Raw genomic sequence first — 26345 nt, 5'->3', positions numbered from 1 at the left:
ATTTATAGTCTTTTGCCACATTGTTTTTTTAATGGCTGTTAGCATTGAATGGCTATGCCATAGTTGATATGATTTATAGTTATGTCATTGATGCTGTTATTGGTAGGATTTTTGGTGAGATTACAGATTAATATTATTATAGTCAAAACTTTAGTTAATTCTTTTTGATAATCTCTTTAAGATTCACACTTAAAATTAAAAAGATTCACACCTATTTAACAGCACTACCATTCTGCTCCATTGAGCACTAACAATTAACAACAGTAATTTTTAGTGGCAACAAGCTGGTAACCTTGACTAGACACACATGCTCCTACATCTAATTACCAATAAGCTGTTTACTCATCACAACAGACAGATTTGCTGTTTGTATTGTTTCTAGCTTTCCCCAGGAAAATTGTAGTCACCTAGTTGTGCCTTAATCCCCTACCCTGAAAGTATTCGATGAGCAGAAAAGAGTGGTTGCGATTTTAATTAGCATCCTAGAGAACAATTTAAAACTCAGGCTGAGCTGTGAGAGGCAGCAGGATTCACTGAGGAGCAAGAGTCCATATAAAGTGAAAGCATGAGGAAAGATGAGCACAATTGCTTAGGATGGGAATTTCAATGGTCTGAAAAGCTCATGTCAGAAAATTTTAAAAGAAAGGTGGGTAGGCAGTCAAAGTGAACATGCAGAAAGCCTTGAATTTGTGAATATTAAGGCTTTTGGTTTTGTCTTATAATAAGGATGTTTCTGAGACAGAAGATTATAGGGAGTTGTATTTTTGAAATAGTCATTAGAATGTAGTAAGGGTAAACTTGAGGGAGATGAGGCAAACCAAGGGATTGAATACATTTAGGTAAAAACAGTGACCAACCTTTCTAGACCTGACAGTTAGAATGGGAAGGAAGCTGAAGGTGTGACAAACCTACAAACGAAGGTCCTTGTGAGAGAGACTTGAAGTAGAAAGAAATAATAATCCTTGTTTTGACCCCAACTCTAGCAAAAATTAAAATATAAGAAGGGAGAGATTGAGGAAGGTAGGTAGAGAAGAAAGAAAAAAAAGAATAATGACAGACTTTGAAGATGAAAATTATTGAGGTATCATTTAACTACAACGTAATAATTTTAGTTGTACAACTTGGTAAATTTTAATAAATGCATATAGTCTGTAAGTGCCACTAGAATCGTGGTGTGTTTTATTTCCCCACAGACAGCCCTACCTCCTTGACTGTTTTGTTTCTGTAAGTTTTTGTTTTTCTAGAATTTCCTGTAAATGAACTTTTCCTGTGTGTGGCTTTTGGTTTAGTATGGTGCCTTTGAGAGTCATATGTGTGTCTTATGTGTCAGTGAGTATTCCAGTGTTGCATTCCTCCAGCACATGAAAGATACTGTGATGTTTTCAGAGTTTGAGGTTTTTTATTTATTTTTATAGAACATTTTCCTATTTTCTGCTCATGTGGAGGTCAGAGGATAACCTGCAGGAGCTGATTTCCTGGATTGAACTCAAGTCACCAGACTTGGCTGCAGAGCATCTCCACACGGAAGACCATCTCACTGGCCCTAGTTTTTAGATTTTGACTGTTACCCATAAAGCTGCTCTAAAAAATTCACAGTATACATTTTATATTAACATACATTTTCAATCTAGGCGTGGTGGCTCATATTCTGTAACCTCAGCACTTGGGAAATTGAGGCAGGAGGATTGTCACAGTTGTTCAGGTCATTCTTGGGATATGTAGTAAGTTCAAAGGTAGCGTAGGGCTATGTAGTAATAACTTACCTTTCTGTTGTTTTGTTTTTGTTTTTTTCCGAGACAGGAATTCTTTATGTAGCCCTGGCTGTCCTGGAACTAGCTCTATAGACCAGACTAGCCTCAAACTTAGGTATCTGCCTGCCCCTGCCTCCTGAGTGCTGGGATTAAAGGCATATGGCACTACTGCTTGGCATGATAGCTTATCTTAAATAAATGTGTGGGCAGTGAAATGGCTGGCAGGTAAAAGCACATGCTGCCAAGCCAGATGACCTTCTACATGGTAGAAGAAAACCACCTTTTGCAGGTTGTCCTCTGGCTTTCACATGTGTGTTGTATTATGGACCCACCCAGAAATAATGTGAAAGGAAAAAAGACCACACATTTTTACTGTGTATTCTCTTTTTCATGTGCTATGCATGTTTGTGTTTGTTATGTGCACATGTGTGCTCCCAGGTGTGTATGAAGGCAGGATCTTACTTTCTGAGGCAGGATCTTTTACTGAACTGATTGGCTAGACTGGCTGGCTAGTGAGCTCTGGGATCTCTCTTCCTCTTTCCTCCCTGCACTGGTGTTACATACATGTAGCACTGTGTCCCTTCTTACAAAGTGGCTGTATTACTTTAGTTGTTTGTTTTATTTTGTTTCGTTTTTGAGACAGGGTATTTCTGTGTAGTCCTGGCTGTGAACGCCTATGTAGACCAAGCAGGCCTCAAGAACTCACAGAGATCCTTCTTCTTCTTCATTCTGAGTGCTGGGATTAAAGGCATGTGCTATCATGCCTGGCCTGTTTTGTGTTTGTTTGTTTTTGTTATTGTTTCTGAGGCACTATCTTACTCTATAGTCAAGGCTAGTCTCAAACTCATGATCTTCCTGTTCCAGCTTCCCCAGGTGCTGGAATGATAAGTGTAGGATTCACACCTGCCTATTATATCCCTTGCTATCTCCACACGTGAAATAAGAGATGTTGAGTTCCTCCATATCCTTTTTAACACTTGGTATTTTCACTTTTAATTTTATCAGGTAATGAAGTATGTGTGCTCTTGAGTAGGTGAAGGTCAGAGGATAGCTCTTGGGAGTCATGTTTCTCCTGCCATGAGTGGAATCGGAGAATTAAATTTGTATGCAAGCTTCTCTAACCTCTGAGCCATCTCATTAGCGCACAACAGTAAGCGTGAAACCGTTGGGGAACTGTGTGGGAGAAGCTAACCTGGAGACATGTGGCAGTGGACACTGATTTGAATTCTGATACTGAGTTGAAGGCTCTAGCTAAAAAGTGACCCCACAAGCTCTGTAACTTCTACAACTCTTCTAGATAGAAACAAGTCTTTGTGACCGTCGAAAAGTTACCTCTCCTTTCTAAGCTGTGGGTTTTTTTGTTTTGTTTTTGTTTTTTGCTTTTTTGTGGAATGTGAAATAAAAGATGGATGTGCGTAGGGTAAGATCTGGTGCAGATCTGCACTCAGTGACCAGTAGCTGTTGTCGTCATGGTCTAATTACATATTAGGGGAGTTAAATACACACTTTATGCCTCCAGTAACTGCTGATGTTGAGATTGCTTCACTTTTTCCTTTGAAACTAGTTTAATTAGATTTGTTCCCCAAGTGATGTCTGTTAAGCTTTTATCTGGAGTTACTCAAGGGCTTCCACAAGTGTATAGCTAGCTGCATTTGTCTTATCTCACAATAAATGTCTTAGGAAAGACTTGTCTAGTCATCTGTTAGAAAGCACTCCATACAACCTTCATGTAATTTACCTTTTTACTGTTTATAATTGGTGTAGTCATTAATCTTCCTTCTGGCTACAGTACCATTCAGTCCATAAAGGCTGGCACCTGTGGGTGCTTGGTAAATTGCTTAAAGTGGTTATCTTGTTTTAGTTCTTTGGGGATAAGTTCTTAAATTCTGGGGGCTAGAAAGATGGCTCAGTGGTGTGAAGAGCACTTGATGCTCTTACAGAGGACCTGGGTTGAGTTCCCAGCACCAATATGGCAGCTTATAGCTGTCTAGAACTCCAGTTCCAGAGGATTCAGTGCCACTTTCTGGACTTTGTGGGCACCAGGCATGCCCATGGTACACAGGTATACATGCAGCAAAACATTCAGATGCATAAAATAAGAATAAACAAAAGCTTTAAAAGAACTCAGTCATGTCTGATATTTTAACATATTGCTTTCTTAAACTTACTGTGTAGAAGAGTGGCATTGAATTTTCAGTTTTCTTGTCTCTGCTTCCCAAGGACTAGAATTACAGGCATGCTCTCTATAGCTTAAGTTCCTAACATGGTTTGGGAGGACTGCAAGAAAGAGATTCAGGACTGCACATATGCTAAGCATGCACTCTGCCTTAACAGATACTCTCAAATCTTTAGTGATTTGAAATATAGTATGTAATTTTTAGTAGAATTACTGGTTAAATAAGATGAAAATTTAAAAAGTTTTAACACATTCCCATTTTGATAGTAATGATTCATACCTAGGAAATTTGGAAATAAGCAAAAGAAGGAAAATGTAATTTATATTACATATTTTACAGAGGCTTTCACATGGCTTTCCAGAAAGGTTGGTTGATGAGGCCTTTCCAGCAGTGTCTGATGAGTCCATCCTCCTCCATTTTCTAAAATCTTGAAGTTTATAATGTAGTAGATGAAATAGGTGTTGTTAACCCCATTTGATTTATTAACTATTCCCCACTGAGGTTTTTTGGGGGTTGGGCATGGATTGAAACAAGTTAGATGTTTTAGTTCAGTATATATGGCAGACAGCATTTAGTTAGGATTACCTTTGGAAGTTAGCCTGAAGGGAGGCACTACCTTAGAGACATTGGTCATATTCCAGGATAGCCCTTTCCCCCTCAAGCACCATTGTCTTTGCATTTAGTTTTTACTAAAGACACATTGCCTGCATCAATCTTTAAACACTTAATTTGCATTGAAGTCCACATTGTGAAAACTGGAACCAAGCGGCAGTAGAGGTTCGCATCTCCCTTGTTCCTTTCTGCAAAGCCCGCTGTGGCCTGGAAGGAACATGTTGATAGGCTTGATCCTTGGCACAGTTTCATGTTCCTCCTCTTCCCTCTTCTTTTCCTTGCTTTCCTTTCCCCTGTCACTGACTAGAAAGAGGAACAGGATGGAAAGATGGTGCAGGGATGCTTACAAATCATAGTTAGATTTGAATCTGTAAATATAAATATCCAAAATGAGGCTTAGAAGCAGAACTCACATACTTGTTTGTGTTCATGGTACCAGCAGAAGGCTGCTTCCTGTTTAAACTGCTTATCCCTAGCTTATATGGAACTTCGGGAGTTCAAGTAGCATTTTCTATCTGAGATATAATGAGCTCTTTATGCTGTGATCAGCCAGGGTCAAAATAAGGTATAACTTGAATAATGCAATCTCCAAGAACTGGTTTGTTTTGCTTTAGAAACATTTCATTTAAAAATAATTATAGGTTGACAAGTTTCAAATATAGTAGAAGAGACTCTTGTTCTCATCACCCAGCTAGATACTCCCAGGGGTTGTACCTCACATACATAACTGCAGTCATCAGAACTGGAGAGTGGATCTTGGCACAGCACACTTGAGAATAGGCTAGACACAGATCTTGATCTGACTTTGTCAGTTCCTGTCTATGCTTGTTTTTCCTATTCCTGTATGTCTATGTGTGTAGCTATATAACATTTAGGTATAACTTGTTTTTCATATTCCTGTATGTCTATGTGTGTAACTATATAACATTTAGGTATAACTTTAAGAATAATTTTTGGGAGCTGGAGAGCTGGCTCAGTGGTTAAGAGAATGTAGTGCTCTTGAAGAGCACCTGAATTTGGATTCCAGCATTTACATCAGGTAGCTGACAACTCTGTAATACCAGTTCTAGAGGATCTGATACCCTCTTCTGTCTCCTGAGGGCACCTGCACATGCATGCATACATACATATATACATGTATATGTGTGTGTAAACATATATCCACACACAGGCACACAACACACATACAACTAAAAATAAAAAAGAAGGACTGGAGAGAAATGACTCAGTGATTAATTAAGATCCCTTGTTGATCTTACAAATGGTACAGGTTAGGTTCTTAGCATCTGTAATTAACTCCAATTTCAGAAAATCCAATGTTCTCTTCTGACTTCTGAGGGGAACCAGGCATGCACGTGTGCATATACATATGCAGGCAAAACATTCATACATACAAGATGTAAAAATTATTTTTAAAGAGAAATTTTTATTTAGTGTCTGTGTGCACATGTGCCACTTTCTCATGCATGTGGCAAATGTGGAGGTCAGAAGATAACTTTGAGAATGAGTTCTCTCCTTAAGCTTATCTAGATCGACTGTTTTTCTATTCTTTTTTGGAAACAGGGTAGCTCTAGCCATCTTAGAACTCATTATATAGACCAGGCTGCCTTGAACTCAGAGATCTATCTGCCTCTGCTTCCCAAACGTGTGGATTAAAGGTGTGTGCCACTATGTCCAGCAAGATTGACTGTTTCTTAATATTTCCCTTGGCTTTCGTAATCATGATGGCTCTGAAGAACACTGAGCACTTATTTTGTAGCCTCCTGGCTGAATCAGGGTTACAGACTGTTGAAAGGAAGACTACAGAGTTGAATGGTAATTTTTACTATGTCAAGGATAGATGCCATCAATTGATTGACCATTGATAGTGCTGACTGTGGCTGAGGAAGTGTTGACAGATTTTCCACCTCACAGCTACTTTGTCTGGCTTGTTCTGTTCTGAGGTAGCAGTCACTAAGTGTAGTTTACGTGCAAGGTGTGGGGAGACCCAGTTGCCTACAAAGGGCTTCTCTACAAAAATTATGTGAATTCTTCTACTAGGTGTTTTTAAATTTATGGAAACAGTACAGGTACTGAATAATCTAATCTGTTTCTTCTTTGCAGGGTGGAAAAGTCCGTAAACACCGGAAGGATCGGCTACAAGATTTAATTGATATAGGCTTTGGCTATGATGAGACAGATCCATTTATTGATAACTCAGAGGCTGTGAGTATATATCTTTCATATGGCAGTAAACTCTTGGCAATAGAAGTCAAGGCTAAGTAACAAAATATTTGTTTTGTTTTGTTTTTTTCTGAGACAGGGTTTCTTTGTGTAGCTTTGCGCCTTTCCTGGAACTCGCTTGGTAGACCAGGCTGGCCTCGAACTCACAGAGATCCGCCTGCCTCTGCCTCCCAAGTGCTGAGATTAAAGGCGTGCGCCACCACTGCCCGGCTTAACAAAATATTTCAGTGGATGTTTTTATTTGTGCTTTTAAAAGCTGTTTTTATAGATTGAAGGTGTTTTTTTGTGTTTTTTTTGTTTTGTTTTGTTTTGTTTTTTGTTTTTTTTTTTTTTTTTTTTGAGACAGGGTTTCTCTTGTGTAGCTTTGTGCCTTTCCTGGATCTCACTCTGTAGACCAGGCTGGCCTCGAACTCCCGATTAAAGGCATGTGTCACCACCGCCCAGCGTTTTTTTGTTGTTTATTTTTAAATACTATAGATTGACATTTTTGTAATGTTGACTTGTTCATGGTCAGTTGTTACTTTTTCATAGGCCAGGCTTTGGCAAACTATAAGGGCCGTGCAGTAAATATTTTAGACTGTGGGTCATATGGTATCTATTACAGCTGTTTTCTTACTGCAGAATGAGAGCAGTCATAGAGAATATGTAAGGAGTTAGTGTGGCATTGTTAAGAGTAAAACTTTACTGGGAGACTGTGATATTTAAACTCATGTAATTTTCATGCATCATATTATACTTAATCTGATGCTTTTCCCACCAGTTAGAAAAAGCAAAATTCATTTCTGGTAGACGGGGTGACAAACTGTTAGTCTGAGCTTGGCTGCAAGTCCTTGTTTGGCAATAAGGTGGTAGACTGCTACATGTAGTTTGTGAGCTTTCAGATCCTACGAGAATCTTGTGACACTAATAGTTGCTTATTTTCAGGTATGTCGTTAGCATTAATTCCTGGAGAAATCATTACTCCTTGCCCAAACTAAGAAATAATATTTATTTGTTTGTTTTTCTTTTTCTAGTCTTGGGTTTCTCTGTGTAGCCCTGGTTGTCCTGTAACTCACAGATGAGAACATTTTGAATATAAAGTTCATTAACCAGTGTCTCTCTCATCTCTTTCTGCCCTCATCCCAAACTTCTGCTGTCTGACATTCTAGTCTTAACTTTATAAATTCAGCATATTTAGAGTCCATATACAAAGGATAGTGTGTGATATTGATATCTCTGTGCCGGCTTATTTCACTTAACATAATGTCTTCTACACATTGAAAATGGCAGCATTTTCTGACCTTTGTTTTGAAGATAGGGTCTCACTATGGAGCTCTAGTTGTCCTTGAACTCATTCTATAGACCTGGCTGGCCTTGAACTCAAAGAGATCCACCTACCTTCACCTCCCTAGTGGTGGGACTGAAGACATATGCTACCACACCCAGCAGCTCTGACTTTCTTTTTTAATGCCAAATAATGTTTTATTGTATAAATAAATACACCGTATATTAATATTCCATTCATTTGCTGATAGACACTTAGGTTGTTCAGTGTCTTGGCTTTTACAAATGATGCTGCTGTAAGCACAGAAGCATAACATTTCTTTGTTTCCGTGCCCATTGGGAGTGTGCCCAGTAGTGGGATTACTGCATTTTCAGTTAGTATTTAAGGAAATTGTTAGTAAAAGTTGTTCTTTGACATGTTTATAGACTTATAGACAAGAGAATATATTTGAAACTTTTTTTTTTGCTCTAGTATGACGAATTAGTCCCTGCTTCTCTAACAACAAAATATGGAGGCTTCTACATCAACACTGGCACTCTTCAGTTTCGCCAAGCTTCAGACACTGAAGAAGATGATATTACAGATAACCAAAAGCACAAGCCCAAGGTGAGTTTGACATCTCAGCAGTATGGAGAACATAAAATTAATATTGTATGCCTTCTGTTTTATTTTTTTTACATTTTTGCTGTGCTGAAAATTGAGCTCAGGAGTTCTTGTATATTAAATAAGCATTCTATTTCTAAGCTACACCAGGATATTTTTTTAATTATTCCTTTCTTACTATTATATGTATATATATGTATATGTGTATGTATATATATGAGTGTGGGCATGTGTATGCCATACTTTTGAGAATTGGATTTCTCATTCCACCATGAGCTCTGAGTATTGAACTTAAACCATCAGGCTTGCATGGCAAGTATTTTTACCTGCTGAGCTATCATTGCTGGCGCCCAGAAGTTCTTTTTTTTTTGGAGACATTGTCTCACACTGTAGCCCTGGCTGTAACTTACTGTATAGATCAGGCTGACTTCAAACTCACAGAGATCTACCTGCCTTCTGAGTGCTGGGACTAAAGACCTGTGCCACCACACTTGGCCTCAGGTTAGACTTTTTGAATGTTATTTGTGCCACAACCATGAACATAAGGAAAAGTAAAATACTGTTGTTTGGTGAACTTTTTAATTATATGTTTAAAATTATATTGGTGTGGGCTGGGGAGATAGCTTAATTGTAGACTGCTTACTTCCTATGCAGAAGGCCCTGGATTTAATTGCCACACTATTTAAAAGAGAAAAAAAAAAACAAAAAAACAAACATAGTATTTAATCCCAGCATTTGGGTGGCAGAAGCAAGTGGATCTTAAGTGAGTTCAAGGTCAGCCTAGTCTACATAGCCAGCCAGGGCTAGTGTGAGATATTGTCTCCAAAAATTAAAACAGCAAAACAGGCAAACAAGAAAGTAGGATTTTTTGTACAAAAGCCATTCTTAGCCGTTAGCTTCCCTCATACCAATTTGTAATGACTTCTTTTGTTGTACTGTAGCTGAGAAATGAATATTGTCCACAGGTGTTTCCTCTGTGGAGTCAAAGACTTTATGTGTACCATAAAATGTAAACTCTAAGGCCCAGTGAACTTCATCAAAGTCAGATTGAGAGGCTGGTGAGATGGCTCAATTGGTAGTTTGCACCATTGCATGAGGAACTGAAATTGGGCCTATCTAAAAGCCTGTTGTGATAGCACACACACCTGTAATCCAAACACTGGCGAGGCACAGACAGAAGGATATCTGGGCTTGCCCACAAACCAGTTTAGCTTAATTGGTGAGCTCCATGTTCAATGAGAAGCCTGTGTGAAGTAAGGTGGAGAACAATGAAGAAGGCACCCATTGACTCTCTCTGGTTCACATGCATCTGGACTCGCACACCTAAACACATACACAACAGTAGCAACAGAACATAGGCAAGAGTGCTCATCTACCCCAAGAACCTATACTTTCACTAAGTAATTCTAACAGACACTTAAAAAGATCCCTGCCTTAGATGCTGTATTGCTAACATCAAAGAGGAAAATACTGACACTTGGATATATTTGGATCAAAGAGGAAAATATTGATACTTGGATGATATATTCTCTTATCATTTTGCAGGTTCCCAAGATAAAAGAAGATGATATTGAGGTAAAGAAGCGGAAGCGGAAAGAGGAAGGGGAAAAAGAGAAGAAGCCAAGGAAAAAAGTTCCCAAACAATTAGGGTATGCTAAATTAAGCCTGTTAGGAAATTAGTACCACAATATTATTTCCTTTTAGAAATATATATTCACCACTAATGTATTTAGTTGTCTAATATTGTGGTACTATTAATAAGCAGGAGGCTTTGTCATCTTAGAGATGTATAATGTTTCAGATTGCACTTAAAGATTTTTCATTGACTATCTTGTTTATTACAACTTTTTAATCTTAAAGAACCAGCTTAACCCAGAAGTGGTGGCACAAATCTGTATTTCTAGGACTTGGAGATTGAAGCAGGAGTTCAAGGACATCCTAAGCTATGTAAGGAGTTTGAGGCCAGCATGGGCTATGTGAAACCCTGCCATATCATCCAGAAGATGTTGAAGGTGCTATCATGAAAGTATAATAAGAAACTAAAAAGACTATTTTATTCTTCCGTCTCACATATGATTATTTTAATTATTTTAGATTTTAATTATTTTACTCATTTACATAGAGGATTAAATTTTTTTTTTTTTCTTTGAGCTGAGGATTGAACCCAGGGCCTTGAGCTTGCTAGGCAAGCACTCTACCACTGAGCTAAATCCCCAACCCGGGATTAACTTTTAAAATAACATAGCCTAACCATCTTTTTTCCTTCACAGAGTTGTGGCTCTCAATTCACACAAGTCTGAAAAAAAGAAGAAGCGATATAAAGATTCACTTTCTCTGGCTGCGATGATACGAAAATTTCAAAAAGAAAAGGATGCATTAAAGAAGGAATCTAGCCCTAAAATCCCTGTGACCCTATCAACTTCCTCTCTGACTAAGCCCTCTTGTGCTGCCACAGCCCTGGGGGATGACATCCCAGACTTAAGTCTGAACAGTGCTGATCCAGACCTCCCTATTTTTGTTAGCACAAATGAACACGAATTGTTTCAGGAAGCTGAAAATGCCCTAGAGATGCTAGATGACTTTGACTTTGACAGATTACTGGATGCTGCTTCTGATGGTAGCCCCCTCTCTGAGTCAGGGGGAGAAAATGGGAACACCACCCAGCCCACCTTCAGCTCTCAGGTTATGCCCAAGGTGGTACCTACACTTCCAGATGGTCTACCTGTGCTCCTTGAGAAACGCATTGAGGACCTTCGTGTAGTAAGTGTAATGATGCTCTTGGTTTTTATTCACTGCACAAACATGTAGTTTAAAGTTTGAAGACAAAACAATCCACAGTCCCAACAACTTAACTTCCATAGCCTCTTGTAGACATTGGCTATATATACATAAGTGTTTTTATTGAAATTTAAATAGCTCTAGTTATAACATGGATATACTACTATACACTTGATTTTTTTTTTTTTTTTCTTCTAGTGCTGGGGATAGAACCTAATGCTGTAAGCACATTAGACAATCACTCTACCACTGAACCACATTCTAATCTCTGTAGCTGATTCTTTTGTTTCAGCTTACCTTATAAAGTTTTCTTCATATTTGGTTATTGTGTGTGTATATATGTGTGTGTGTGTGTGTGTGTGTGTGTGAATGTGTGTACCCATATGTTCATAGTGCACAGGTAGAGGTCAGAGGACATTTAAAGAGTTAAGAGAATAAATACAATCCCAGCACTCGGCAGGGCAAAGGCAAAGGCAGGCGGATCTCTGTGAGTTTGAGACCAGCTTGGTCTACAGAGTGAGTCCAGGACAGCCTGGGCTACACAGTGAAACCCTGTCTCAAAAAAACAAAACCAAAAAATGAGAGAGAATGAGTACAAGCATAGGAATGGTTTAAATGGAGAAATCATAGAAGAAAAATGCACAGTAAAGAGGAATCCATACATTACACCATGCAGAAAGATTTTTAGTAAAAATGTCTTCAAATTCATGAATTAAAATCCAGAAAAATACCATTTTAACAATGGCTACTTCTGCTAAGGGTAAGGAATATAAAATAATGTGAGTTCCAGTCCCAACTTCCAAGTATCCACTATTATACCTGGTTTAATATTACTTTTATAATCAGGAAGAAAATTCAAAATAGCTGAAATATAGCATGGATTCAGACAAACATGCCAAAGTAATAAAAAATAATTTTAAGCCAGGTCTGCCAAAATTGAACACAAAATACTCTGTATCTCAGATAAAAGGGGGATGTGTGAGACTGAGTTTGTAGCCAGTCAGATTAACAAATGAGTCCCAAGTCTGAGGAGGAACCTAATGTGACAGCTGTCATGGGGGATAGAACTAGTGCTTACTGTAGTTGCTGATTGGCTAGAAAAGTTGACCATAAAATAGCTAGGGGCTTGCTGGGCAGTGGTGGCGCATGCCTGTAATCCCAGCACTCAGGAGGCAGGGCCAGGCAGATCTCTGTGAGTTTGAGGCCAGCCTGGTCCACAGAACAGGATCCAGGACAGGCACCAAAATATACACACACAGGGAAAACTACACAGGGAAACCCTGTCTTGAAAAAAACAAAAAATAACTAGGGGCTCACATTGTGGGTAGAACTCTTATTTATTTATTTATTTATTTATTTATTTATTTATTTGTTTATTTATTTGTTTATTTGTTTATTTATTTTAATTTACCCTAGACAGTGTTTTTCTGTGTAGCCCTGGTTGTCCCTGGAACTTGCTCTGTAGACCCCAAACTCAGAGATCAACCTGCCTGTGCACCACCACTGCCCAGTTAGTGGTAGAACTTTTGGGTAGGTTATAAGAAGTCCATGACTTGATCTTTTGGAACTGCAAAAATAATTAACAAAATAAACAACTACATGTCACAATAGTTTGGACCAAGCAAGTTTAGGTACACTTCCACAATGTAAGTAAGAGTTCTCTTTGTCAACTGGCCCTTTGGTTTTATTGATGACTCTGTTTTGCTGACTCCTATTTTTGTTACTTCATGTTTCTTCTAAGGTTGTGACTTACTAATAGCTGCTCTGTTCTCACTTACTTGAGTTTCCTTCCTTAGTCCAGAAAGTGGAGGAAGTGTGCTAAAAGAGCTCATTGCCTGCGCTATTTTTTTTTAAGATTGTATTTTTATTTATTTATTTAACAATTTATTTTTATTTTTTATTTCATGTGCATGGGTGTTTTGCCTGCCTGCTTGTCTGTGTGAGGGTGTCAGATCTTGCAGTTACAGACAGCCATAAGCTCCCTGTGGGTGCTGGGGTTTGAACCTGGGTCCTGTGTCAGTGCTCTTTAACCACCGAGCCATCTCTCCAGGCCCCTATTTCTTGTTGTTTGTTTGTTTGTTTTTTCTGCTTTTCAAGACAGGGTTTCTCTGTGTAGCTTTGCACCTTTCCTGGAACTCACAGAAATCCAGCTGGCTCTGCCTCCCGAGTGCTGGGATTAAAGGCGTGCACCACCACTGCCCGGCTCCTATTTCATTTTTAATTATGGAGAACGTATGCACATATGTACAGGTGCCCATGGTGGCCAGAAGAAAGCATTGGATCCCCTGGAACTGTAGTTACTAGTTTCCTGACTTCTGTGGTTACTCCAAATTGAACACATATCTGAAAATTCAGAGCTAGTATACACAAATACAGAGAGACCATGTATCTTTCTGGGTCTGGATTACCTTAGAATGATTATTTCCAGCTATATCCTAGATACCAACTCTCTGTCAGATGTATCACTGGTAAAAGTCTTTTCCCATTCTACAGACTGCCTTTTTTATTTGAATGATGGTGCCCTTGACTTTCATGAGGTTCCATTTGTCAGTTGATTGTCTTAATTCCTGCACTACCAGAGTTCTATTTATAAAGTTCTCTCCTGTGACTCAATGTTCAAGTGTTTTACATCCTTGGTTAGATTTAGTCTGGAATTTTTGTTTTTTGAAGTTGTTGTGAATGGTTTTGTTTCCCTGATTTCTTTCTTGGCTTGTTTTTCTTTGGTATATAGGAAGGCTCCTTATTTTTGTGTGTTTATTTGGTATCTTTCTACTTCGCTTAGTGTAGGAGTTTTGTGGTGAAGCCTCTAAGATCTTTATGTATAGAATCATATCATCTGCAAATAAGGATACTTGACTTCATTCCTTCCTGTCTGTATCCTTTTTATCTCCTTTTCTTGTCTTGTTGAGAAAATAGCATCCTTGTCTTGTTCCTAATTTTAGTGGAACCGCTTCAAGTTTGTCTCTGTTTAACATACGTTGCCTGTGGATTTGTTGTCTTTGCCTTTATTATGTTGAGTTTTGTCCCTTATATCCCTAGTTTCTGTGATTAAAGGTTGTTTTAAATTTATTTATTTTTATGTGTATGAGTGCTCTATCTGAATGTACACAGGGCATCAGATCCCACTAGAGATGGTTGTGAGCCACCATGTGGTTGCTGGGAATTAAATTCAGGATGTCTGGAAGATCAGCCAGTGCTCTTAACTGCTGAGCCATCTCTCCAGCCAGTGGGATTAAAGGTTTTTGCACCATGTGTGGTCTGTTTTCTGTTGATACTCTAGTTTTATTCCACTGTGGTCAGATAAAATACAAGAAATTATTTCAGTTTTCTTCATTTATTAGATGTATTTTGTATCCCAATATTTTAGTGTAGGTTCCATCTACTGAGAATGTATACAATCTAGTGTTTGGGTTAGAATGTTCTGTTCATATATGTTAGATCCATTTGATCTATGATATCATTTAACTAATTCTCTATTCATTTTTTTTTACATGAAGCTACCTACTGATTTTGTGTGTGTGTGTGTGTGTTTGTGTGTGTGTGTGTGTGTGTGTGTGTGTGTGTGTGTTAATCTGTTACTTTACATCTAGAAGTATTTGCTTTGTAAAGATGAGTGCACCCAAATTTAGTGCATATATACTTAAGATTGTAATGTCTTGATGGACTGTCCCCTTGGTCAGTATGAAATGTCCTTCTTTCTTTTAGTTTGAAGACTATCTTCTTGGTGTATTTTTGCTCATCCTTTCACTTTGAAGTGGTTTCCATCTCTGGTGGTGAGATATGTTTCTTGGAGGCAACATTTTGCTAGCCTGTGTCTTTTAGTTGGATGCTTAGAGTTATTCTTGAAAGATGTATATTGATTGCTGTTGGTTGTGTTGATTTTGTTGTTTTTCTTAGGTTTTCTCATTACTACTTCTTGAATATGCCTAACTCTTCTGTCCAAAGTATTACTTGACCTTATCCTTTGGGAGGCTGACTTGGTGATCATAATTTCCTTTAACCTGCCTTTTATTTTGGCAGGTTCTCCTTTCTCCTTTGATTATTACAGATAAATCTGTGCTGGAATCAGTAGTCATTCATACTTGTAAAACATCTGCCCAAGCCCTTCTGGCTTTATAGTCTCTATTGAAAAATCAGATGCTGTTCTCATGACTGTTCTCTCTTGTAGCTTTCATTATTCTTTCTTTGTTTTGAACATTTAGTGTTTTGACTACTACTTGTCTTTTTGGTTCTATTTGGTATTCTTTATGCCTTTTGCACCTTGGTAGGCATCCTTTTTCTTAGATTTGTGAATTTTTTTTTCCTTTGATTTTGTTGACAATATCTTCTGTAAGGTGGGGCTTGGTGGCATACAACTTTAATCTTAGTGCTCGGGAGACAGAGACAGTGAATCTCTGAATCTTGAACTCTGTGAGTTCAAGGCTAGCAGCTATACATAGCGACAGGATAGTCAGAGCTACATAGTGAGACCCTGTCTTTAAAGACCAAAAAGACCCCAAACAAACAAGAAACAACAACAAAAACAAGAAAAGAGAAAATGTTTTAAAAATATTTTTATTTTATTATTTAATTATGCATGTATATGTGGGGGTGGCTTGAATGCTGGGATTAAAGCCATGTTCTACCCTGTCCCACCTTACACTACTTTTCTATTGGTGTGACAAAATACCATGACCAAGGCAACTTATAAAAGAAAATATTTAACTTGGGGCTCACAGTTCCAGAGAGTTAGAGTCCATGGCCACCATGGCATGCTGCATGGCACTTGGAGCAGTATCTGGGAGCTTATACCCCTATGCAAAATCAGGAGGCAGAAGATCTGTGAAAAGACTCAGGATTTGAAGCTCATAAAAGCCCACCACCAGTGACCTCCTCTAAGCGAGGCCACACCTCCTAACACTTCCCAAGCAAGCAGCTCCAATAACTTTGGACCAAATGCTCAAACAGGAGCCTGTGAAAGCAGTTCTGTTCAAACCACCACTGTTGGTTGTGAGCAACCTAATGTAGGTGCTGGAAATTGAACTCAGGTCTTCTACAGGAGCAGAATGTTCTCTTTACTGCTGAACCAGCCCCGGGTGTGGTGTGCCAGAGTTGTGCATGTTCTGTTTGTGTTTCTTTCTTTTTCTTTTAGATTTACCATTTCTTTGAGTGAGTAGTCCAGTTCCTTCCCTTGTCAGAACGTTCTTCTACTTGATCAATTTTTTTCTGTAAATCTCCCCATTAGCTTTCTACTTGATTTATTAAGTTTTTTACTTCAAGTTTTATTTTGGTTTGGGTTTTCTTTAGAAACTTTATCTCTTTACTAAATTGTATTCTCATCTTGAATTGCTTTCTTTATTTCATTTGACTATTTGTGTTATTGAAGCTTCCAGTCCAGCCAGCATTTAGTCATAGTTCCTTGGACATACTTATAATAATTTATAATTCTACTTTGAAATGATTGTGTGTCATCTAAGTTGCTTTTCTCAGAAAATATTTCTATGGGAATTCTACATTTTGGAGGAGGCATGTTATTTTGGTTTTTCATGTTTGTGATTTATGATGAGACTTAGACATCGTAGGTCATTGGTAAATGTTTTTGGTTTTTGGTTGTTTTGTTTTGTTTTGTTTTGGTATGGATATCTGTCTTACCTTTTTAAGTTGGATGTTTGGATCTCAGTTGCTATTACCCCAACTTTTCAGGTTTTGGATCAGTTGAGGTTTGTCTAGGGGCAACTCAGTGATGATGTGCTAATGGGGTGTTAGAAGTGTTCCTAGCTCAGCTATGGCTAGTTTCATCTTCTGAGCACAGGAGCAAACCTTCCATGAGTTAGCAGGTTCTTGGTACAGATCACTGCAGGGTTATACAGGTGGTCAGTAGGTGGCAGGGGTTAGGGTGGTCATAGTGGTAGGGGCACTATCTGAGGGAGGTGCACATGATGCTGCAGAAGTCCTCAGGTGGAGGTGCTGGGTGATACCTGGGGACTATGCAAGATTCCATCAAGTAGGTCATTGTCTTAGGGTTTCTATAGCTGAAATGAAATACTGACTAAAGCAGCTTGGGGAAGAACGGGTTTATTCAGCTTTCATTTCCACATCACAGTTCATCATCAAAGGAAGTCAGGACAGGAACTCAAACAGGGCAGGAACCTGGAGACAGCTGATGCTGAGGCTGTGGAGGAGTGCTGCTTACTGGCTTGCTCCTCGTTGCTTGCTCAGCTTGCTCTCTTATCAAACCCAGGACCACCAGCCCAGGGGTGACACCACTCACAATGGGCTGGACCCTCCCCCATTGGTCACTAATTAAGAAAATGCTCTAAAGCTGGATCTGATGGAGGTATTTTCTCAGTTGAGGCTCCCTCCTCTCTAATGACTCTAGCTTGTGTCAAGTTGACATAAAACTAGCCAGCACTTTGAGTCGTCTTTTTTTTTTTCTTTTAATTCTCTTGACAGTCTTGTATTTGAAGTGAAAGCATTATTTCCCTTTTGAGAAACTTAAGTGGAGAGTGGCTAAATAATTCAGGAGCACATATCTTACAGGTAACAGAAGTCACCTCACCTCCATGCTTTCTTTCTTCATTTCCTTTGCCCCAACCCTGATTTTTTGGCTTACTTCTGGGTTTTAAAAAGCACCGGTGATGTGATTCAGCTTTTTGAGATCGAATTATTAATAATATTAGGTACTCTTTGTTTTTGTTTAGTAAAAACAATACAAAAAAATGGATGCTCCGCCCCATGTGCTGTTGCCGTTCCTCTGAGACAGTAACCCTGACTGCATTTGAGAGACTTTACATACCACACAGTTTGAAGGCTGGGGAAACAAAGGTGCAGCGTGGTTGAATGATACTCTCAAAGACACCTAATTTTTAAGTTGCCAAGATTCAAAGTGAAGACAGTGGCATGGCATAGCATGCACACTGCCAAAAGCCACTCCTTCTCCTTCATACACTTAGGATGTAGCTATGGTCATGTTCTGGGCTTCAAAGGCTCTGTGAGACTTTTTTTTTTAAATCAAACCTGGGCCATGGCAGTGAGAGTGCCAAATCCTAACCATTGGACCACCAGGTAGGCTCTATGATATCTTAAATCAAAAGATATCTGTCTCTAATAGTGTCCACAACAGGCTCAGTGCAGCCTTTTCCTAAGCTCCTAGTAGGAAATTGCCAATAAGAAGATTCAGCATTCATAATTAATAAGTCTCTATGTCATAATTTGGGAGCTGCTTGGTGGCCCAAAAGAAAGCCTTTTACAATACCCATGAGTTCTTTGTGTCTTACTTTGAAATATAAGATGTTGCTTTTTCTTCAGGAGATAAAAATGTATCCTGAGCTCACACATTAGTGTCTGTCTGATTAAACAGCTTCTTGCTGTTAATTTTTTACTTGGCAGTGAGTAAATATCCTTTCATGATAAACTTTTTGACTTAAATTTTTTCTTTTGTCTACAGTTTCATTTTTATTCTTCCTTTCTTTGTATATTTCTGTACCCTGAACATGCCTAATCTTCATCCTAAGAAATATGTCTTGGAAATTGCCTTTTCTATCTAAAGCAAGGGAAGGTGTCACATACTTTGGTAGCTTGGTACAGGTGGCCCTGGTGTTCTTGAGTTCTTGTATCAATTCTGTCCAGTCAGTGTGCATCTCCTGACTCCTGGTGTGAACTGTGCCTTTGACTTCCCAGTCTAAATGCCACAAAGGATTATGGCAAAGTTTCCAAGTTAAAAACCATTTTCTTCTGATCTCCAGGTTAAGAGGAAATGCAGTGTGACAATGTTACTCTCAGACTTACAGTTTGTGCTTATTCCTTGATCATTTTTGTTTTGCTTTTAATTATATAGAAGCCAGACTACTGCAGTCAGACAGTGTCTGTGCTGTGTGGCAGGTTTTTCAAGAAAAGCTTTCTCTGTGTATAGTTTTGGAGCCTATCCTGGAGCTCTCTCTGTAGACCAGGCTGGCCTCGAACTCACAGAGATCCACCTGGCTCTTCCTCCCGAGTGCTGGGTGTGCTCCACCACTCCCAGTTTAAGATGATAAAGTTTAAAGTGGACATAATCACTGGATTCTGCAGAAGTCCTCAGTTGCTGGGTGATACGTGGGTGATACTCTGGTATCTGATTCAATAGGGCTACCAAGCTCATGACTAACCTGGGCTACATAGGGATCCTATGTCTTTAGAAAAAAAGTGTGTGTGTGTGTTTGTGTGAGAGAGACAGACAGACAGACAGGGGGAGTTTTTTACATGTGTTTCACTTAAAGGCAATGTCTGTTCTGTACTTTAGGCATTTTGGCACGCACTGTATCTGTCACAAGATTGACACTCGGTTTTCACTTTAATACTTTTCATGACCTTTGATGATTATGTCTAAAAATAGGCAGTGCTAATACTTTCACATTGCTAAGTATAGTATTTCCCTGTAGTTATTGGCTAGATGGCCCCTGGGAAGTTGCTTTATTTCAAGTGGTACTGCCAGTTCCATGTGCCATACTAATTCACTCTGTGCTTTGCGTTTAACCGCTTTAGAGGTTTGAGCTCCGATTTTTTTTTTTTTTTTTTAATGCTCTTTGATAGAGAGCCTAGTCTTGCTCTCACTTTGATTTTAGCCCAGTGGCACTAATTTTGAATGTCCCAAGTGAGAGAATAGGCCTCTGCTTTGTGAGCCACTAAGTGTATGTTAGTGATTACAGCCACCGCAGCAGACATATGTGATAGCCTGTTTGATTTGGATCTCAAATGGCTTTGCCTCATTCTGGCTCAAAATTTGTGGTATTTTACTGATAGTGAAGTTTATTAGTAGTAGTATTGTTGTTAGATAATTCGTATCAGTAATTGTTTATTGTGAATTATATTGTTGGGTTTTTTTATGTTTCTCTAGGCTGCCAAACTTTTTGATGAAGAAGGAAGAAAAAAATTCTTCACACAAGATATGAATAATATTCTTCTGGAGTAAGTGATTTTTTAGATTTATAGACTTATTATATATACAGTGTTCTATTTGCATGTATGCCTGCACACCAGAAGAGGGCACCAGACCTCATTATAGATGGTTATGAGCCACCATGTGATTGCTGGGAATTGAACTCAGGACCTCTGGAAGAGCAGCCAGTGCTCTTAACCTCTGAGCCGTCTCTCCAGTCCTTGAGTAAATGATTTTTATCTTTTCCTTTTTAAACTTGGACTGGAAATAATCTGAATGATATACTTGGCCAAGCATTTATGAGGCCCTAACTTCAATTCCTAACTCAAATAAAAAGAGGGCAAACAAAAAACCTAGCAGGCTTCTGAGGCAGTAGAGTGCTTGTGTAGCATGCTGGAAGCCCACCTCTAATCCCAGCATTTTGGAGGTGAAGAATGAACAGTTGAAGGTCATTCTCAGCTACAATGTGAGTTCAAGACCAGCCTGGGCTACTTGACACTCTATCTTAAATAAATTAATAAACTAATTAATTAATAAAAACTTTGCAGAGAGTGGTGGTACATGCCTCTCATCCCAGCACCAAGAGGCTGAGGCAAGAGAACTAGAAGTTTTAAGTGGTTGAGGGGCTGGTACAGTACTTACCTTTAATTTACAGAGATCTGGATCAGATTTTCCAGTACTGCATAAAACTGGTGTGGTACTTCATACCTTTTTTCTCAGCACTTTCTCAGTAGAGGTGGGAGCAGGAAGACTAGGAAATTCAAGATTATCCTCAGGAATAATATTAAGTTATACAGTTTATAGGCTAGCCTGGGTTGTATGAGACTTTTTCTACATACATACACACAATTGACCTGTGAAAACCAACGAGATGACTCAATGGATAAGGTGCTTACCAACAAATCTGATGACCTGAGTTTGATCCCTGGGGCCCATATGGTTGAAGGACAGAAGCAAGTCTACAGTTTGTCCTCTAACCTCCTCAGGTACTCCATGGTACCTAATATGTGTACACACACTCACGAACGCATGCATACACACATACATAAATATTACTTTAAAATATTTTTTAATCGACTTGTGAATTAGAGGTTTTGCTCTCAGTCATCCATTCTTCCTATTCTGCTTTGCAGCATGTTTTTTTATAATATTTGTTCCTGAGCAAAACTGTATTTGTTCTCCACACTACTAACAATAGGTACAGCCTTTGAGGTTTCTAGCTTTTAGAGCAGGTGACCACTATGCAGGTTGCCCATTCAGCTGGTCTTAGGTATATTTTTTGCCACTTTATATAAAAAATGTCTGTGAATGTCAGAGTATTTATTCAGATTAGCCACCTATTTCTGCTACTCATAATTGAGACATATAATTCCGTGATTATTTAGTGAGGTTAATTATAATTTGTGCAAAATTTATAGCCAAATGAAAACTATGGTTCAAGGAAGAAATCTTGGAGCCAGGCAAGGTGGTGGTACACACCTTTAATTCCAGGCAAAGGCAGATGGATCTCTGGGTTCAAGGCCAACCTGGTGTATAGAGTGAGTTCCAGGATAGCCAGGGTTACACAGAGAAACCCTGTCTTGAAAAACGGAAGAATTCTTGGCTGTAAGTTTATATGAAAACTACAGACATCAGATTGGGAGAAAAGGGTGAGGGCTCATATATGACATGGATTATGTTAAAGTGAGCAGGTTTTTTAGATTTAGTATCAGTTTTACCCTCTGTGTTTGATACTAGCTGCATTTTTGAAGGTTGTAGCCCAATATGCTGTACTTGTAAATGGTTCTAACTGTTGGTTATGGGATGTAAGAATTCAGCTGACTGCAGGCAGAACTGGGCAAAGTGTGCTCATGAGGAAAGAAGCAGTCTTACTTGTAGGATGAAAATGATCGGTCTGCTCTGGCATTTAATAGTACCAGACAGGAAGATACAAGCAAATGTTTCTGTGGTTCCTTCCTTCTAAATATACAAAGAAATACTCGATTTTTTATAAAAGGGTGTTTTTCGTTACTTATAGTTACTATCTCTGTGATCCTTATACTTAGAAAAATAGACTCCTCAAACATAACAGTGTGTCTCCAGTGGAGTGGATGAAGAGTTTGAGCTCCAGACTCCCCAGACAGTGCAGCTGTCACTCATCAGAGTTCTCCCAGACTCCATCATCCCATCTTACTAGCCATTTTTCTCTCCCCTTGTACTAGAGCAGTTCTTTCCTCATGGCTAAGACTGGTCTTTCATTCTCTTCCCCCTTCCCTGCCTCCCTTCTTTCCTTTCCATTTCACTCTCCTGTAAGAGGGGAATCTGGTTTTCCCCTGGAAGAGTAGAGACCATCTTTTGGGCTCTGGAATGCAGGTAAATCAGAGTTGCATTAATAGGCTTCCCTCCATTCCTTCCATGTCTGTCACAAACAAATATCTAAATGGGGGGGGGGGCATCTACTTTGGTTTCTTTTTTAATTAAAGATGTATTTATTTGTATTTTATGTATATGGATGTTTTGCTTGCATATATTTAACTGCAGCATGCATAAGCCAGGAGAGGGTATCAGGTCCCTTGGAATTAAAATTAAAAACAAAATTGTTTGACACCATATAGGTACTGGGAATCAAACCTGGTCTTCTGGAAGAGGGTCAGTGCTCTTAACTGCTGAACCATCTCTCCACCTACACACACACACAGACACACATCTGCTTTTCATTTTCATTTCACAAAAGGTGAGCTCTCAGTCCGTCCCCCCCCCCCCAGCTGAGTATCAAACCCAGGGCATTGTGCTTGCTAGGCAAGCGCTCTACCACTGAGCTAAATCCCCAACCGGGCTCTCAGTTCTTTAAGGCCTTAGGCTCAGACTTGATGTTTTTCCTTTAAAGTCACTTTTTTATTGTTTATGGCCTTTTTTCCCCCTGTCCTAACCTCACATGCCTTACTCTTCTGGACAGAGTGCTGTTGTAATAACATGTGTTATCCCATAACTCAAGTGTATTGGCCTCACCATTTCTTCCTTTTGTTGAGGAGAAAAAGATTAATTGCTTGGTTCACCATCATTTTTTTCCATAGTTGAATTGGACCTGAATGAACAAGTACACTTATTTATACAGTACACTTATTTTTCTTTCCTGTTCCTGAAGCAGGCATTCTGAATAGATAAGGAGCTTCTGGCTGCCTCCGTTCTTCTATTACACTAGGCATAACTGTTTGCTGGACACTCCCTATGAGACCTTCATACCATTTCCTTGGTGCTTCTTGAATGAGGAGTGACTTGAATGGCTGTATACAGAGGACTTAGCAGTTGGTTTCTGCTCAGGGAGTCAGCTTTCCCTTGTCTGAGTTAACCTTTGGAAGCCAGTGACTTTAAACTATCTCCTTGAGTCTGATACATCTCTTAGTACTTGTAGAGTTTGTATTTTATTTTCAGTTTCAACTAGCTTTTTAACGATAAGACAAGTCCAGAAGCCCTACTCAGAGCCTAGTCCCTTAGTAACTGTCTAGCCAAATGCTACCAGCCAAGCATTTCTGCATAGTACACATGACCATGACGTTATTTCCCTGCAGGCTGTTGCATTTAACTATCTATTCACTATTTAGTTTTTCTAATACTAGGGATTTTCTTTTACCAGTTCTAAAAAGCATGATTTTGTCTGTTTTATTTTTTTCTGAAATTACAATATATCTTTTTGTTGTTTTTGTTTTGTTTTGTTTTTCAAGAGAGGGCTTATCTGTATAGCCGTGGCTGTCCTGGAACTCACTCTGTAGGCCTCAGGCTGTCCTCAAACTCCAGAGGTCCACCTGCCTCTGCCTCCTGGGTGCTGGGATTAAAGGCATGCACTACCATTGTCCAGCTGAAATTACAATGTATCTTAGAGGTGATAATTTAATTTGGGAGGAATACTTATTCCTGTACATTTTTCTATAATTATCCGTGGTGACTTGGGCATAATTTGTTGCCAAGAACCCCAATTTGTTTTACTTTTTGTTTTTTGTTTTGATACAAGGTTTTACAATGTATCCTTGGCTGGCCTAGGGTGCCTACATAGGTCAGGCTAACCTGGAATTCAGAGCATTTCTTGCCTCCTCTTTCTGAATGGGATTAAAAATGGGCACCATCAAGCCTAGCTAAGAGCCCCAATTTGATAACAGCCTTCAAACTAACATCTATTGTTACTTTTCTTCAGTAGCAGCTGCCAAATATAATCTTTTCCATTTTGAGAGACTGATAAGTTTCTTCCTGCTAAAATATGGCAATTATTACAAATTTTACTGCTGTACTTTTAAAATAAAGAAGAGAAAATATTAATCCCACTGAACAAGAATAAAGACCAATGAACCAAACTTTTTGGTCAAATTAAGCAAGCTTTATTTCCTGTCAGACAGGGCTGTCTCCCTAAGGCCTGGTTTCAGAAAATAGCATTGAACATAGGAGAAAGTGGAGCTTAGATAGGCAAAAAAAAAAAAAAAAAAAAAAAACCTCCAATGCTAGGGGATTTCTAGGGGTTTTTGGTTATGTGAGGACTTGGTAGAACATCTCAAAATTATTTGGCAGAACATCTTATCAGGATGGAGGCCAGGTTATAAGGTGTGGAACATGTTAAATTCTAGAAAATGAGTAAAGACATGCTAAAAATTTAAGTTTCACAGAGAACAGGGAGGAACTTATTTCTACCTTATAACAAGATGGCTTCTAAACTTAAGATGGAGTCAGAGGCTAGTTCATCAAAAAGAAATAGCTACTAGGCAAAATATTCAACAATTAATTTTCTGCCCCAAAAGGGAAGTGAGAACTAATCACTTAGAGTAAATTGAGTAAATTATTAAATACACAGCGGTGTCACAGGCATAGTAAGGAAAACAAAGACAAGGAAATAGCATGTGCACATAGCTGGGTGGGAAGGGCCTTGCCTTTTCAGATACCTTAAGGGAGGGAGAATGTTATAGAGATGGGGGGCCGGTAAGTAGTTTGGGGAACATCTGCTTTTGCTTGCTTGTTTCCTTCCTTCCTTCCTTTCTTTTTTTGTTTGTTTTTGAGACAGGGTTTCTCTATGTAGTCCTGGCTGTCCTGAAACTCGCTTTGTAGAGTAGGCTGGCCTCGAATTCAGAGGTCTGCCTGCCTTTGCTTCCTATGTGCTAGGATTGAAAGGGTGTACCACCACCACCTGGCTATTTTCTGGCTTATATGGTGCACTGTAAAAAGGATTGTATGTAGTTTACTGTTGTGTGGTTTTGTTTTGTTTTGGGTTAGCATCGAGTTACAGCTACAAGAACTGGGCCCTGTCATTCGTAGTGGGGTCTACTCCCATCTTGAAGCCTTTGTGCCATGCAATAAGGAAACACTGGTAAAACGTCTAAAGAAGTTACACCTTAACGTCCAGGTAAGTGGAAGAATGGTATCTATAGCTTAGGTTTTGTAACCAGTAAACAAGATGTTTGCTCAGAGTCTCTGCACATTCATCCCTTTACAGTTCTTTTACATATGTTTAATAACCACAGGATGTCACTAAAGTTGATTAGGAGCCCCTTCTTCAGGGCTGGTGAGATGGCTCAGCAGGTAAAGGCACTTGTCGGGCAAGCCTGGCAAAATTGTCCTCTGAATTCCACAAATATATCACGGCAAAAGCAACTACACATGGCCATGCACACACAATTTAAAAACTATTTGCTTCAACAGAATTCTTTATTAAGACACCAGTATCTGTTAACAAAGGCTTCTTTTGAGTTGAAACAATTATAATTCCTTTTTGATTCAAAGCAGGTTAATGAACAAAAGAATTGTGTTCCCAACTCATATTTTGTCTTTTTGTCAGCAACTTCATTGACAATTGAAGCCAAAATTCAAATGACAGAAATGGGTAACAATAAAGTAGAGCTAGAAGCCGGGCAGTGGTGGCGCACGCCTTTAATCCCAGAGCTTGGGAGGCAGAGGCAGGTGGATCTCTGAGTTCACGGCCAGCCTGGGCTACAGGGAGAGTGCCAAGACAGCCAGAGTTACACAGAGGTCTCGAAATTTGGGGGGGGGGGGGGTTCTAAAAAAATAGAGCTAGAAGTAAAAATAGT

At 39.1% G+C, this 26345-nt stretch overlaps 1 protein-coding gene across 5 annotated transcripts in view; it reads left to right on the top strand.

Annotated features, from left to right (window-relative positions):
- The window catches only part of Ubn2 (ubinuclein 2), an 86827-nt gene that overhangs the window by 12431 nt on the left and 48051 nt on the right, over positions 1 to 26345 (top strand). For all 5 annotated transcript variants that reach the window (XM_036180281.1, XM_036180279.1, XM_036180280.1 and 2 more), the window contains exons 3-8: positions 6644 to 6745; positions 8499 to 8633; positions 10176 to 10279; positions 10901 to 11390; positions 20260 to 20330; positions 25534 to 25663. In XM_036180281.1, the coding sequence (XP_036036174.1) occupies positions 6644 to 6745; positions 8499 to 8633; positions 10176 to 10279; positions 10901 to 11390; positions 20260 to 20330; positions 25534 to 25663 (1032 nt within the window). The remainder of the gene's footprint in view (positions 1 to 6643; positions 6746 to 8498; positions 8634 to 10175; positions 10280 to 10900; positions 11391 to 20259; positions 20331 to 25533; positions 25664 to 26345) is intronic.

Source organism: Onychomys torridus, chromosome 3 (assembly GCF_903995425.1).
Source record: "Onychomys torridus chromosome 3, mOncTor1.1, whole genome shotgun sequence".
NCBI lineage: Eukaryota > Metazoa > Chordata > Mammalia > Rodentia > Cricetidae > Onychomys > Onychomys torridus.
This window is presented reverse-complemented; position numbering and strand designations above follow the sequence as displayed.